Below are 14,233 nucleotides of genomic sequence, written 5' to 3' on the forward strand. Positions count from 1 at the left end.
TTAGCATTATTTTTCCGATGTCTGATTTCTTTTTAATTATAGGAAATGCGTTTTTCTAAGGTACATAAACTTTTGAAATTGACTGTATAGCCAGTACATCCTTAATGATTGTTGCAGCAATTTAGTCGATAAGAATAAGAAATTACGATTTTTCGGAATCATACGAGATATTGAACGATTTATTGGTTTAATGGAAACTCTTCATAGATTTATTATAAGACAGTTCTAATTGATTTTCTAAGACATCTTCATGTTCTTTTACTCTCTATAATCGTGTGTATGTCGATTGATTTTTTGTGACTCACTTTCGAGTTCCTCGATGCGTTCCCTCTTGGTCGCGGCCTCCTCGGCCAGCCTGGCCGAGGTCTTCACGCCCTCGCCGCTCTTGTGCGTCTTTTCCATTATGGAACACGCGCGCAGGACAAAAGCGGGCACCGTCTCCTGCTTCTCCTGCTTCGGGATGTCCACGAGCGTCCAATACTGAGTCTCCAATTTGATCACCTCCTGAAAATGTCAAATAACGGGCGTACTGCTGTCCTCAAAAAATGCTTCGAGCGCGACTCGCAGATAAATGAAAGACAGGGTTGATCATAAAGATTTTCATAACGTCGAGTCTTTATGAAATTTCTCGGAGGAATTTTTCTGACGTAATAGCGAAGTTTTCTTTTTTATTCTGAAAAGAGTCTTTATATCCCGTCTGTGTATTCCAAAAATACTTGTCGACGAATTATGTAACAGCGGTCGAAGATCGTAATCGATTTTACGTAGAATTAATAGGATTATTGTTGCTGCTTTAATACTTTAAGCAGATAATATCCTTGAATTGTTCGAACGTGATTACAAACTTCTAATTACCTTGATCATCATTTTTAAGAGGTGGTAACGCTGGAACACGTTGCGGACCTGCTTGCTGTTAGTATACTTGGTCATAAGCTCTACGAGGGCACGTTTCGCGATCTCGTAACTTCCGTCCAACCGTATCCTTACCACTCTCAGCCTCTCATTCGTCTCGATCACCTCCTCCTTCGTTTGTCCGCCTGAAATTTTCCAAATCGTCCACGTTCCAGTTCAAACTGAATAATATTCATATTTAGTCATCTTTTTAGAGTTCGAATAATCACAGAGAAGATGATAGCAATCGAGATCGAGGTTTCACAAAAAGTCTCTCAAATATCAATTTGAAGACTGCCTGACGTGCGATTAATTAATCATGTCTCGGATATACGTAATCGGTTGATGGGATTAGATTTTAATTAAAGAGCAGCTGATCTCGATAATCGAATAGTTTTAGTCAATCGGTTGATAGCAGTAGATTAATTAACGCGATCGATTGAAGGGCCACGCTGCTATCATGTCAGGCGCGCGTTGTCATTATTTCCGGTGGCCCTTTGGCGAGCCTCGGACTTTAATAACCAGCCGCACGACGCGAGCCAATCTGAACGTGGTGCACGCGCGTGCAAACACGCGCGTCGTCCATTCACCGGCAGCTGGCTTAACAACATTATTACTTTCAGCCGTGTCGTGTACGCCTAACGAGGAAATTGATGTTGCCGCCCGGTTACTGGGAATTCATTTAGGTTTTAATTGAACCTCGCCTTTATCGCCGCTCAAGCGCACTTCGTTGATTAATTGACGCGGAAACGTAACTAGCGGTACGTATATGCGATTCGCAAGATCCCATTTTGCCAAAGGACGCGATGATACTTCTAACAGAATTAATTATTAATTTCGTATAACATTTCCGTCCTCTGTGCGCGTTTGCCAACTCGCCGTTGTTTTCCATCGTCACTTTTATAATAATCTAATTACTGGGTTCCACGGTAGAAAAATGATGCAGGAGTCGTTGATCCGGGTTTAATCGAATTATCCCGCAGGAAACTCGCGTCTGTTTGAAGTGCAAATAGTGGCAGCGCCGTTATGCCAACTGACCGGGTGTAAAAGCTTCGGCTTCAATTTCATTCATGAGCTAACAGCCGGCCACCCTGGCTCCGGGCCAATACCTTATTTCTAACAGTTGGTTCGAACATCCTCGTGCCGATTCCACAGGCATTACGTGCTCTGCGGAATCGACAGGATCAGCTGCTGATTCTTCTTCAAAGATTTTCCTTGTTCCAAGATGGAACGTTATAATCTCCGGGGAATGTAATTAATAGACCACGGATTTCTATGCATAATGAAATCTAGGTAGGAGTTTAAAAGTAATGACGTTCAACTTTACGCTTCGATTTTTGTTGCATTTTCGTTTGTTTTCTACCGACACAATTTTTCTGTAGATGCTTTTACTTCGCAGTCTAGTAATTAAACTAAATTATCTCGTAATCGGGAAGGAAGTACTGTCTGTTTAAGGTACGGAAGTGAACGAGGAATGTTTTAATTAAAGAGCAAATTATTTTAAGAACATCTTAAAAAAAAATGTGCTAGGAAAACTCACTGGAAGTTCCTTCGTCTTTTACATCCTGGACGATCCTCCGGACGCTTTGCGTGAATTTGCCCATGAGATTCGTGCCCGCTGAAAAGTATAAAAAAATGTATTAGCTTTTCAAGGAAATTTAATGAACGAAAGGGAAACGTGTCTCGTATTTATATTTGTATAAGAATCCGCGATTCAATGACAGGCTATTACGAATTTGATTTTTCCCAAAGTCAGTTTTCTGGCAGTAAAGCAAAGAAATAAAATGCGGGATCCGGCACATATTTCCAAGAGAGTAAACGCTTCCGTCGAAGAAAGCGGAAATGTGTGCCAGGTACATGTCCTCCGCGCTGGTTGACATAAAACACGATAAGGCGGAAGGGTGAATAAAGCTTCTTAGTCGTAAAACATAGAACTGTCCTTAGGACCGCCGAAGTACACTTTTAAAAGCTCGGATAACCCATTGTCGCGTAACACTCGCAGTACCTGGTTACATATGTATCGTTACAACTTTTACTTCTGTCATATGTGAATCATTGCATTTGATTTTATCAAACAGACTCATATCTTTTAGTACGTATCAATTAATATATGAAAACTATTTGAAATTATTTATTGATTTTATTATAGAGGTTTAGAAAATGAATTTTGGTCATGATAAATGCAATAGAACTTTTATCAAATCAATAGCTGGTCACTTCAAATGTTTCAAATCGGCTCACCGTCTAGAAACCCGATAAGATGACGATTATCTTGTAAAATAGAAAAATGTAACCGGTTGTACGAGATTTCTCGTTGCGCATGTTACAATTGCGGGAAACGAAAAGTCGATACTGTCGGAACGGAAACGTTTCATCCGTGGAACGTATTGGTCGGTGTGGCGCGTCAAGAATATTATAGAAACGGGAAAAGATGTCAACCTAAAAAGGAGCCGGGTACTTTGGCAATCTGAACAAAACTACTTCGCGACTCGATACACAGAGCTTTCCGAACCGTAAGCCTCTGTAAGCACAGGAAGAGTGGAAAGCGAAATCTTCTCTTTGTGCTTTGAAAATGTACATAACGGAAGTCAGATAATAACTTTACGTCGTTTTCCTAACGCAAGCGCGCATCCTCGTGCAGTTAAAAATTGATCATCTAATTTTACGAACACTTTCAAGTTTTCACATAAACACATCGACACGTGGAAGCTGATTTTAATACGCAGCGCTTGATCCAGTAGTTTAATATCGTGTATGGTCAGACACGAACAGATTGACTTTCAAATTCTGGTATAAATCCGTCTAGACGCATAATCGTGATTTTAATACGGTACGTAGAATTTGATTAAAGTGTCCAAGTAGCATATGTAATCCGGAAAAATGTATCATACTTTAATCTGAGATTTAACGCACGGATTCGCGCGAAGTCAATTTCGAGAGACAGAAATATTTTAGTCCGTAAGAGGAAGATTTCCGTTGAAGAGGGTATCTCATCTTCGGATGCAATATTACACAGTGACGTTATCAGAAAAAAGAGAAGAATACGTATTGTAGAATGCGCGTCGTCTACGTATGCTTAGCAAGCATTTACGTGCTGTTAAAATTGCACAAGGGGATTCAAGTTTCAGAGGCTTTTAAGAAAACTTTCTCAGATACAACTGTAACACATTGGAAATTTTATACTCGAAAACTTTCATCTTTCCTTCCCCCTCTCGTTCTTGTTTTACATAAAGATTTGAATTTTAAAACTTCCCAAGAGATTCTTTTGCAATCTCATTCTTTTAAACATTTTTTCTAATATTTCGTTCCTCCGTTCTCTGGTTGAGTCTATATTTGGACTGAAAGGGAATCGTTACGAGGTTTTACGTTTCGATTTTGACAAGTTCTTCATCCGAGGCTATTTAGATTTTCCCGAAATACGCGAACGGGGCTAGACAGTTTGAGGTAAGAACGTGGCATCGGCAGATTGGCGTTATGCCGTCCCGTCATGGCAGCTACGTCATTCAGAATTTGTCTCCCGTCGGGTCTGCCAGAGTTCGGACGTATTGAAATTCACCACGGTGACTTATACGTGATGTTTCTGTCCAACTTCTCTTCACCCTTAATGTACAAGCTCGAGAAATAATCATCTAAGAGAAAGCTAGAGTTTCAGAATTCGCGAAATCCACAGGCAGTCAAAATGATCTGGACGTAGACTCATTGGTTCAAGTATTCTGATTGCTAAAATTATAGAGAGGCATACAATCTTTTTAAATTTTTCTGTGGGACGCTTGTATCATGATTCAGGGACTAGAGAAACGTCTACAGAGAAAGTAAGTGGCTCGATTCGAGCTCGGGCACTTTCGTTTGTTTCGTTGGGCAAGATGCCAAAACGCAACAAGCGCATTTGCTGTTCATTTCATGGATTGCTAAGAAAACACGTTTACGTTGATTATTCTCAGGAAATTTGCTTCTAGAATCCTTGATGAAATTTTATCAAATTGGAGCCGGCTCTATCATTTTTATTCAATTACCATATCCATTTAGTTTTTATTAAAGAAATGTCTTTGCATTAAAGAGAATACACAGTGAGTTGATAAAAATTGTCATCCAGAGTATTAGAATATATGAAATGTAATTTGGTTACGTTTAATCAATAAGCTCTGCCAGATGCAAAATGCATATAAAGTATCTTTTAACGAAACGGGAGAATTAGCGTTTGGCCATATAATTATTCTTACTGATTCTTCTTGTAATTTGTTCCTAGCAAGGTTTCGTAAAAAGGTAAAGGTCTCGCAATTACCGCGACTTTTCGTCCCTTCCTATAATCATCGTTCATCTAAAATGCTACACCATCCACACGCCCTACTTCCCGCTTTTACTCCGTTTTGTTCTTGATTGTGTCGTGCAATAAAATTCTATTATTATTGTTACTGTTATCGCCTCGCCCTTAGCGAGAATTTTTTTGCGGATGTAATCGTACCAGAATCCTCTGAGATGGGACACTGGTTTCGTTTCAGATAAAAATTAACCGAAGAGTAGTTGATACGTTCATGAAATATGTGCAAATTTATTTATTTGTGTAAAACAAATGATAAGTTATTGATTTATTATGTTAAAAATATGTTGTATGTCGAAAATCGTCTTGTCTGACCATATACGGAGCTATACTACTTGATGTCAGGGCTTTGCGTCGTTATACGATCTATCTATAGTAGCCACATTTTTCAACAAGTTTAATTGATTGTTCTCTATCACTTGAATGTTTCAATAGTACTTTTGGAGCTTAGTGTCTGTTATACATCGTTCATATTTTATCCCAGGCCTCTTGAATTCGAGGACGACACGTTTAGTTCAGAGAAGTGGAAGCGAAGGCTCGGTCACAGTCGCTTCACGCTCCTAACTCAATTTTAACTTGGAAAGCTTCTTTATTCCTTTAAATCCCGCAATAATATCGTCGCGCTATTGCTACCCTCGGAAGTTGCTATCGTTTCAGGATCGCATTAGAACCGTCTAAATCGATTACTTATTCAGGCTCTTGTCTAGATTAATTCGTGCCGCAGCTGCGAATCTCCATTCCGCTCTAATTTATACCTATTCGATTCTCCTACGTAACGCTCTGCTATCTTCTTCTCTTTCGTTCAACTCACATTTCTTTATCTTTTCTCACATCGTGTTTGCAAACTGTCACGACTCGCAAAATGAATTTTCCAAATTTGGAAAATTCGAATGAAACTAATTAATCAGATTCTTCTTACTTCTCCTAAAGAACATGCTTTGTTCAGTTGCTGTGTACGAAACAGTTTGGACTGGCGAAGGATACACAGTATGTTGCCATTTGACTTGACCTGCAAGCTTAATGATGTAACCTGTTTGAGAGCCAACAATGCTACCAGTGTGATGTAGCATAATTGCGGATACAGTGTATAAATCCCAGAGCGAGAGTCAAACAATGGAACCAGGACGTAGTATGTCCAGATGGACGGAAGATGCTAGCGCAACCATAAGCGTAATCCTGATGGTTCCAACTCGATTCGTGGCTATCCATAATCCTTTTCCTGATTCACCTGCTTGTACATTCAGATTCCCGTTCATTTTCATATAAATTTGACAAACATGAACAATCGCAGAGCACAAAATCCGCGATTTGGTGATTAATTATTACTTCGTCTGAGTAATTGAAACTCTCATTCAACGTGGCACAAAAGATCAAAAGGGCAATTGCATAAATTCAGATTATGAGGGTGTTTATTAAAATTTGAATGGAGGACCTCTTATCGTTCCGGCGAAACGGCAACGCTATGCACCTGAGTCGAAGTTACTCAGGGTTCCAGTTATAAGGAAGTCAAATATTTGCCGATTCAACATGCAAAGTTGGCTCGGCGGTAATTCCTCTTGAATGGGGGAGGCCTCGCGCGAGTACGTTTATGAAGTAAAACGTATGAATGTTTATCGTCGCACGAATTAGCTCGATCAAACTTTACCAATACATATGCAAATAAGATTCGCTGCGTCGATTCAGAACGTACGCAGTTGCAAACACGCCCCTACGATTCTTGAGCGAAACAGGCTAAAAGACAAATATGATCGACGGGCCAAGAGACTTTCAAATTAATCATTTGTGACATCAGTTTGAAATACGCGGTTCTTCATATTTCGAGCGCATCCGATTTTTCCATAAATTTACGATCCGACTGAAATAGTTTAAAGGATTCATATAAAGTCTGTGTGAGGTAGATTGACTAGAAAAATCTAAAGGCGAAGCAATTGATCTTCGATTTAACAGAGAGGAATGATAAATTTGGCAGAAAGATAAAGAACGATGTTTCCGCAGGTGTCAGGACGTGTATGGCGTGGAACAATCTGAAAAATAATGTCCTGTCGATATCGAAGCCGACAGATTTCGGTCCGCGGGAGAGAAGTATCGGCGGCGGCATTGCGTTAGACGTCGCTCGTTTATCGACTTCCTGCGCGATTCCCGATTCGCGCAGAGCCCGCGACGATTCGCTCGCGAAACTTTCCTAACGATTGGCCGGCGGGTCGTATCGTCGAACGAAAATCCGCTCGAACAGAACGTCGAAAAGACTCTCTGATCGTCGCCGAGTTTATCGTCCGATAAACGAACTCATGCACCACTTATAACCGTCGCCCGGTTCATTTGCATTTAAGTGTCTCTACGGAATGGTCTATTTGCGGTGCCATGCAGCCGGAGATGCGCTCGATTAATAGTTAATCTCCCAGGGAAACTTCCTGGCGTGAATTCGCCGTCGAGAGATAAGACCGTTCGTTTTTGGACGAGTTCGATAATAGGATTTATGCTAAATGAATGAACAAAGCGCGCGAGTCTTTTTAAGTAAGCTACTCGTGTAACTATCTGGCGTTTTGAATTTGTGGCACGATTCTCTTCATAGTATTTATGGTATATATTCGTCTATTCATTTTTAAGTACTTCAGAAAATTCTTTAAATCATTTGGTTCCTCTGTCAGAAATAATTGTAAAGCGTCACGTTCCGCGTTACATAATGTTCGTGTGTGCAAAGGGCGGCTGCGTGGGTGCGCGCGTTCACACGGTGTGGAAGGGTTGGAAAAGAACGCGCGTCGGCGGAAACAGTGAAAAAGAGAATGAAAACTGTGCGGCGATCCGGCCGATGCGATGGAAACCTTTCAACGTTTCCACGGAAAGTTCCCTGCTCGAAAAAGGCGACGTTCGTTGCAAAAAAAAACGGAACGATTTCATGGGTACCTAACCACGCCCGTTGGTCCCCGCTGCGTCGACGTAAATCTTTTTGCGATAACGACTGACTGAGTTTGCTTAGCAATGCCGATCGATAACCGGTCTCTGGGTTAAGCGTAGCAGTTCGATCGGTCACAAAAACTGTATTTCATTCCGAACGGAAGATCGGAAATATTAAAACAGGCCGACAGATGCGTCAGTAACGATTTATTAAATCGCGTGTCGAGAAACGTGAGAACAAAATTGAAGGACGTAACCGGGCGGTGGTAAAACGTATCAGCGTTTCACAGGCACGGACAAATGAATTGTGACAAAGAGGAACCGTACGGACGAGGGACGATAGAGGGTATCGTGCGAGATTCGCCGCGAAATAATAATTGGAGACCGCGGGCGTCGCCGTGGAATGGTCGCCGTGGGTCTACGTGCAGATGTGCAGCGATTAGATCCGCGCGATACGCATAGCTGGCTGGGCTCGATACGATCCGATTGGTTTCGGTTCGGCCTGGCACTTACACGGATCGTATGAAAGCCGCAGAACCGCGGTCGATACGTTTGATCTGCACGGCGAACCACGCGCGCGACGATGGCCCCCGATAAAAAGCACAGTTTACTGATTTCCAAACGCCGCTACGGGAGCAACAATGCCCACCGCGGACACAAAAGCCGACACTTTTTTTCCTTTTTTGCAAACCCCTTCGCACTTGTTTCCCTCAATTCCCTGTACTCTCACTTTATTACTCGTATTTACTTGTTTTCCAAACTTCGTTTTTCATTGAATTAAATAAATAAGCAACGAAGTGAACATTTCGACACGAGGTATCGTTGATCACGAGTCTCGTGGATCCTTTATATCGTGCACAATTTCCTAAGAAATTTGTACAGTTTATATATCGAGTAAATGCAATTTTAAACGCATCATTCTTTGACAGATTAATAACGGGAACAGGAGATATTGTTCGGGAAGTATTTGCATAGAATTAATAAGAGCACCACGGTCTGTTTTCTATACTCGTGCGTTTCCACGCGAAACAGTATGACAAGATTAATATCCCCAGTGAGTCGACGATATTACAAAGACGGATTCCTTTTAAGATGAAATTACCATTGTTCTTGGATCTTTCGATTCCAAATGCATTACACGTTTTCTGATCAAATCTTATTATTTCCTTTTGATCACTTTAATATAATAATTTTCTTCATTTCCCTGGTTGTAAGGAATCTTATATACATTCTAATTTAAATTTTGTGGAAAAGCATTTTTTGTTATTCTTCTCTTGAATAATGTTTGCAACGAAAACTTACAATGCCAGCGGCACATCGGTTTTATGACGTCACGTATCTGGAACGGTTAAATATACGTTTAAGCATTCATAGGCGATTATCTTTTGATACAATCACACCGATGACAAATAGGGCGGTGCTAAATTGCGTGACGAGCATTCGCAGAAATAGATCTACGTTACTGTTTGCCTATAATTGGTTCGTTATAGACGTATGATCGATACGATGTATAATCCATCGTGACAGTTCTGCGAATAAGAAACTCGTTGACAATCTCGCGGATAGTTCAAGGTGCACCTTCAATGGTTACTGTACCACTCGGATCCATTAACTTTTCATATACGATCTTGTTACAAAACATCTTGTCACATACGATCTTCTTAAATAAAAAGAAGTTACGTATAACGATGTTTACACTCTCTATTTCAACGGTAGATAAGCGTCCTTCTCTTAGCAATCATCGGCCTTGATGACCAGCCGCGTCTAATTAATTAACACAGCTCATTGTGTTGCGTGCCAGAAATTGCAACCGGGAGGGAAAAAAGATGTGGGAAAGCTATATATTCGCCGGCCGTGATCGCAATTATACCAGCGCCAGAGGCCGTATCTTATCTTCTCGGCAATTACCGTGAAACTGTTAAAAATGATTGCTAATTTTCTCGCCGCGATTTATGCTCGCGGTTCGAGGGAACAGCTTGCTTTAACGACGTTCTTGGCTCTATCGCGGGAAAGCATTTTCACCGGATGAACGAGCTGCTGCTTTTCTTTTTTCCCCTGCCTCTTCCGGTCGCGACGGTCATGTCTCTCTAATCTATTGGCTGTTGATGAATATGGAGTCAATTAATATACAGAGTCAATGAAATTTGTTTGATAAACATAAGTTTAATCGGCGATTAGCTGTTTAACGGGATGACTGTGGGAAATTATGCGAGCTCAATATCTTGAAAGCGTTTTTCGCGGTTGGAACCGAGAACGATTATCTCGATTACGACGGAAACCATAGACCGGCGCGACGTATCGCGGCTTCGTAATGAGGCATGAAAACGATCCATGTCGCACCATGTCGTTGGCGTGGGCGTGTATCAAATATCCCGTTAATGGCGATCCAGCCGGCAGGATCGACATCGTGTAATATCTGTGATTTACGACCAAGAAGAATATCTTCCAGCAGAGTTATCCTTAATGGAAAAAGGCAGTGATGAATATTTTCACATCATCATTCTTCCTCAGGGATATTTTTGTCTTATTAATTTTTATAACGGGGAGTTTTAAAAAATTTATTCGTTCATGTTNTAGTATAGGAAAAGGCAAAAACTTAATTGAGGAAAAAGTATTAAATTAATAATAATAATTTCAAGAAAAAATTGCAAGTGTCTTTTGACATCGGTAGAAATAGTGTTAATGATCAGAATTTGAATTCTAAATTTTCAGTTCGCTACCAGTCTTGACAAAGCAAATGTAATTCGACGATTCACCCTGAGACTGTACATTAGACAGACACAAAGAGTTCTTTTTTCTCGCTTCTCCACTTGTTCACCCTCGAGAACCCTGGCGTGGCACAGTCTGGCTGGTCGCGTAATTAAAATTGGATTTATTGTAATTAGAGTTGGAGCAGATGGCTGTCCCTATACGTGTGTACATGTATAGACGTGTACTATATCTGTATATATCGCCTTCGACGTTGTCTTTACGGGGTGGCTAAAGAGCAGTCGATAGAGGAGAAAAAGAAGGAAACAACTGTTGTAAAGAAGGTCGAGTGCCGTTACTGATACTCTCGATTCCTCGTGCTCCACTCGTTGATTACGCCAGTTCGGATTGTCTTGTCTATGGCACTTGATTCGCAGCAACCAACCTTTTTTTTTTGCTCTCTTTCAGAATCGATAGCAGCCTCGTTCCTTCTTTAAACGATTTTCGACAATATTTCTTTATCAGTCAAAAATTTTGATCGTTCGTATCATCCAGATTTCGCGAAATTTTCTTGCGAATTTCTTGTCGTGAAACGAGTGCTCTTACCTCTTGTTCTTGATTGATACAAAGGTAGAAGTAATTTTATTTTCATATAAAGTAACGAGTAATATTCTGACTGATGAGTCCATCGCTAAAGGTGAAATTTACAATTAAATTACGTTCAAGAATCTCGCAAATTTTATTTGAATGTTTGATTAAATTGATGTAATTTCTGTTGCGTTGTCCATAAATTTCCTAGCGTAATTATTATGGCCCGCATATTTAGGAAAATATTAGCGCCTCGTAAATGCCGCTAAGGTATGGTTCAGCTAAGCCAGCTTCAACCCTAAGACCAACCTGACGCTAATACGATCATATTCTACGTTAGGGGTTGAAATATCTTTGTTGCTCACATTTAATTACTCGTTTATGTTAAGCTTTAAATATAAAAAACGACTTCTTTCATATGAGATTTGATCATTTAAAATCTGACTTCTTCGAGTTCGTCTTCCTGTTTCTACTTAAGAACTATTTCATTGGCGATCTTCAAACGCGTTCTGCTGAGAGCACGTCAGGTTCCTTTGCACTCATTTACATAGCGATTCCTCCCGAGGACGAAATAAATCACGAGCCGCGTCCGCGGATCGTGAATACCGAACGTTAATTAACGATCCGTAGGAAGCTCTAACCCACAAAGAATAAAATGTCTGCTGGCGCACGGCAAAGCCAAGCCACCGTGCGGATTAATTTATACAACTTCCGCGAGACAGAATGTGCCTTTGACGGCTAGCTTGAGTATTCGCGTTATTCCCGTCGCTAACGTTTGATTTTTCCACAGTTTTAAGACTAACTTCTGCGTTCCTTCCTTTGATACGTTACCTTCGTTTGATTACGATAAATTCATTACCTCCTCCATGAATTTGTTTGAATTCCAATCGAGTCGCTGGGACCGTGACATTTATTGATTGTAGGTTTATGATTCATGGTTTATCGTTTTATTAATGGAAACGACTTTTAAAATTTCTTGCACGTGTGCACACGTAACAGTGTTAGAAGAATTGGATGTACCGAGAAAGTTGACGTCACAAAAAAACCCTTACGTATGTTCTTAGTCGTTTAGGAAATATAATTCAGACTTAGTTTCTTAGAATTATTTATCGACGCTGTAATATCGTAGAGGAACAGTTCTAATTTAAAAAATAGCACTGGAATTCTCAACCGTTGACTTTAGGTTTAATAAATTGATTAGAGGCGTTTGAAACAAAAATGTGAGAAATCCGGAAGCTTGAAAGACGCGAGGATCTCCTCGTTGAACGAGTGCTTGACCGAAGTGCGCTACATCAAGGAAAGTTTTTAAAAGCACCTTTAATTCCATTCACCTTGGTTCGTTCAGCGAGTGTACATTGATAGACAGCCACGAGGCGAGACTAATGAAATTGATTTGCACCGAGCTGGCTCTCGACTTCGCGAGGAGTTCAAGATTCTTCTCGATGGACACTGCGTCTACTGTTCCACTCCTTTTTAATCTTGTTTGTTGTAAGTGGCCAGGAATAATATCGCCTGGCATTCGACCAAGGTTAAGACCATATCGCTCGATCTTCCCTTGACAATAAAATCCCATTTACGAGTAATCAATATGACTCCACGTGGCCATACGAATATGAGTTCATATTCTCATTTAGCGAGCTCGCTATGTCACATCGTTCAAATAAAAATTCATAGGATATGAATCACATTTTCAATGGTGCAAAAAATTCCGTTTCGAAAAAGTATTTTATCGCGGCGGCTCATCGATATTCCGAGCCATCGATTCCCGGGAGGTAACTGCGTTAAAATATTGTTTCTGAACTTCTCGCAAGTTTCATCTCATTTTAATAATCTCCATTAAAATGCGAGATTCTATCGCTGGAGTACGCGTTTCCTGGGACGAGTCTTCGATACACAGCGTGTAAGCTTGGAAAAAAATTTCGCCTGGGATCCTTAATTAAATTCCGCGAATCGTTTTCGTGGCACGAGTTTTCGGGTCGTTGCACGCCGGAGTCGACTCTCCGAGAGCACGGAAAATTCGTTGAAAACCTGCGGGTAACACTCAACGAACAACTAAATTCGCAGGTAGATTTCATTGCTCAAAACGGGAGCAGTGGAAAAAGAATGTAGAACCACGGTCAGCGAGTTTCGCACGGTGATAATAGCATTTTACATTTTTAATTGAATCAGCGGGAGTCCTAATGAGAACTTTTACATAATTTATTGTAGAGACAATTTTCGCATGATTCTCGCGTAATTGGCAGGTACACATTAATCATAACTGTTCCTTTGCTGTGATCGCATCGGCGGCAACCTTTGTTCTAACCGATACGAGAAATTCTATTAATCACAGTTATTGTATCGTTAAATCGTTTCCAAGAATTTATTGCCATTCTTCGCTCATACTAACAATGCTCATAGAATTCCTAAATAATGCAAAACTTGATTGCTCTTGCAAAGATTCTTATAGAAAAAAACAAAATAGTTATATAACGTTCATTCTACTTACATGATTCTTCTATTATTTCGAATGAAATTTCTCACACGTGTGAATTAGTGCTTAAGGATGTATTGGCTATACAGTCAATCCCCAAAGTTATGCACTTTAGAAACGCATTTTTTAAAAAGAAATCAGACGTCGGAAGAACATTGCTAATAATAAACGACAAAAAAAAATTTTTCGATTTTTCCGAGATTTTTCCAAGGGGTATCCCTTCAATTTCTTCCAAATTTTCGTTTTTGGCCAATAACTCCCAAACCGTTGGACATACGGAAAAATTGCATATGACCTTTCTTGTAGAGGACGACGAGATCTACAATTTCTGAATAAAATTTCGCTAGCATCAGTAGTTAACGAGTAATTTGCAAAAAACT

At 40.4% G+C, this 14,233-nt stretch overlaps 1 protein-coding gene across 1 annotated transcript in view; it reads right to left on the minus strand.

Moving 5' to 3' along the window:
- Positions 1–14,233, minus strand: part of LOC108630698 (uncharacterized) — a 71,818-nt gene that overhangs the window by 7,163 nt on the left and 50,422 nt on the right. Inside the window, exons 3-5 of the mRNA XM_018034129.2 lie at positions 2,432–2,509; positions 856–1,037; positions 306–504 (exon numbers count right to left, since the gene is read on the minus strand). Coding sequence (XP_017889618.1) covers positions 306–504; positions 856–1,037; positions 2,432–2,509 — 459 coding nt within the window. The remainder of the gene's footprint in view (positions 1–305; positions 505–855; positions 1,038–2,431; positions 2,510–14,233) is intronic.

Source organism: Ceratina calcarata, unplaced genomic scaffold, assembly GCF_001652005.2.
Source record: "Ceratina calcarata isolate Rehan_Ccalc_2016 unplaced genomic scaffold, ASM165200v1 scaffold78.2, whole genome shotgun sequence".
NCBI lineage: Eukaryota > Metazoa > Arthropoda > Insecta > Hymenoptera > Apidae > Ceratina > Ceratina calcarata.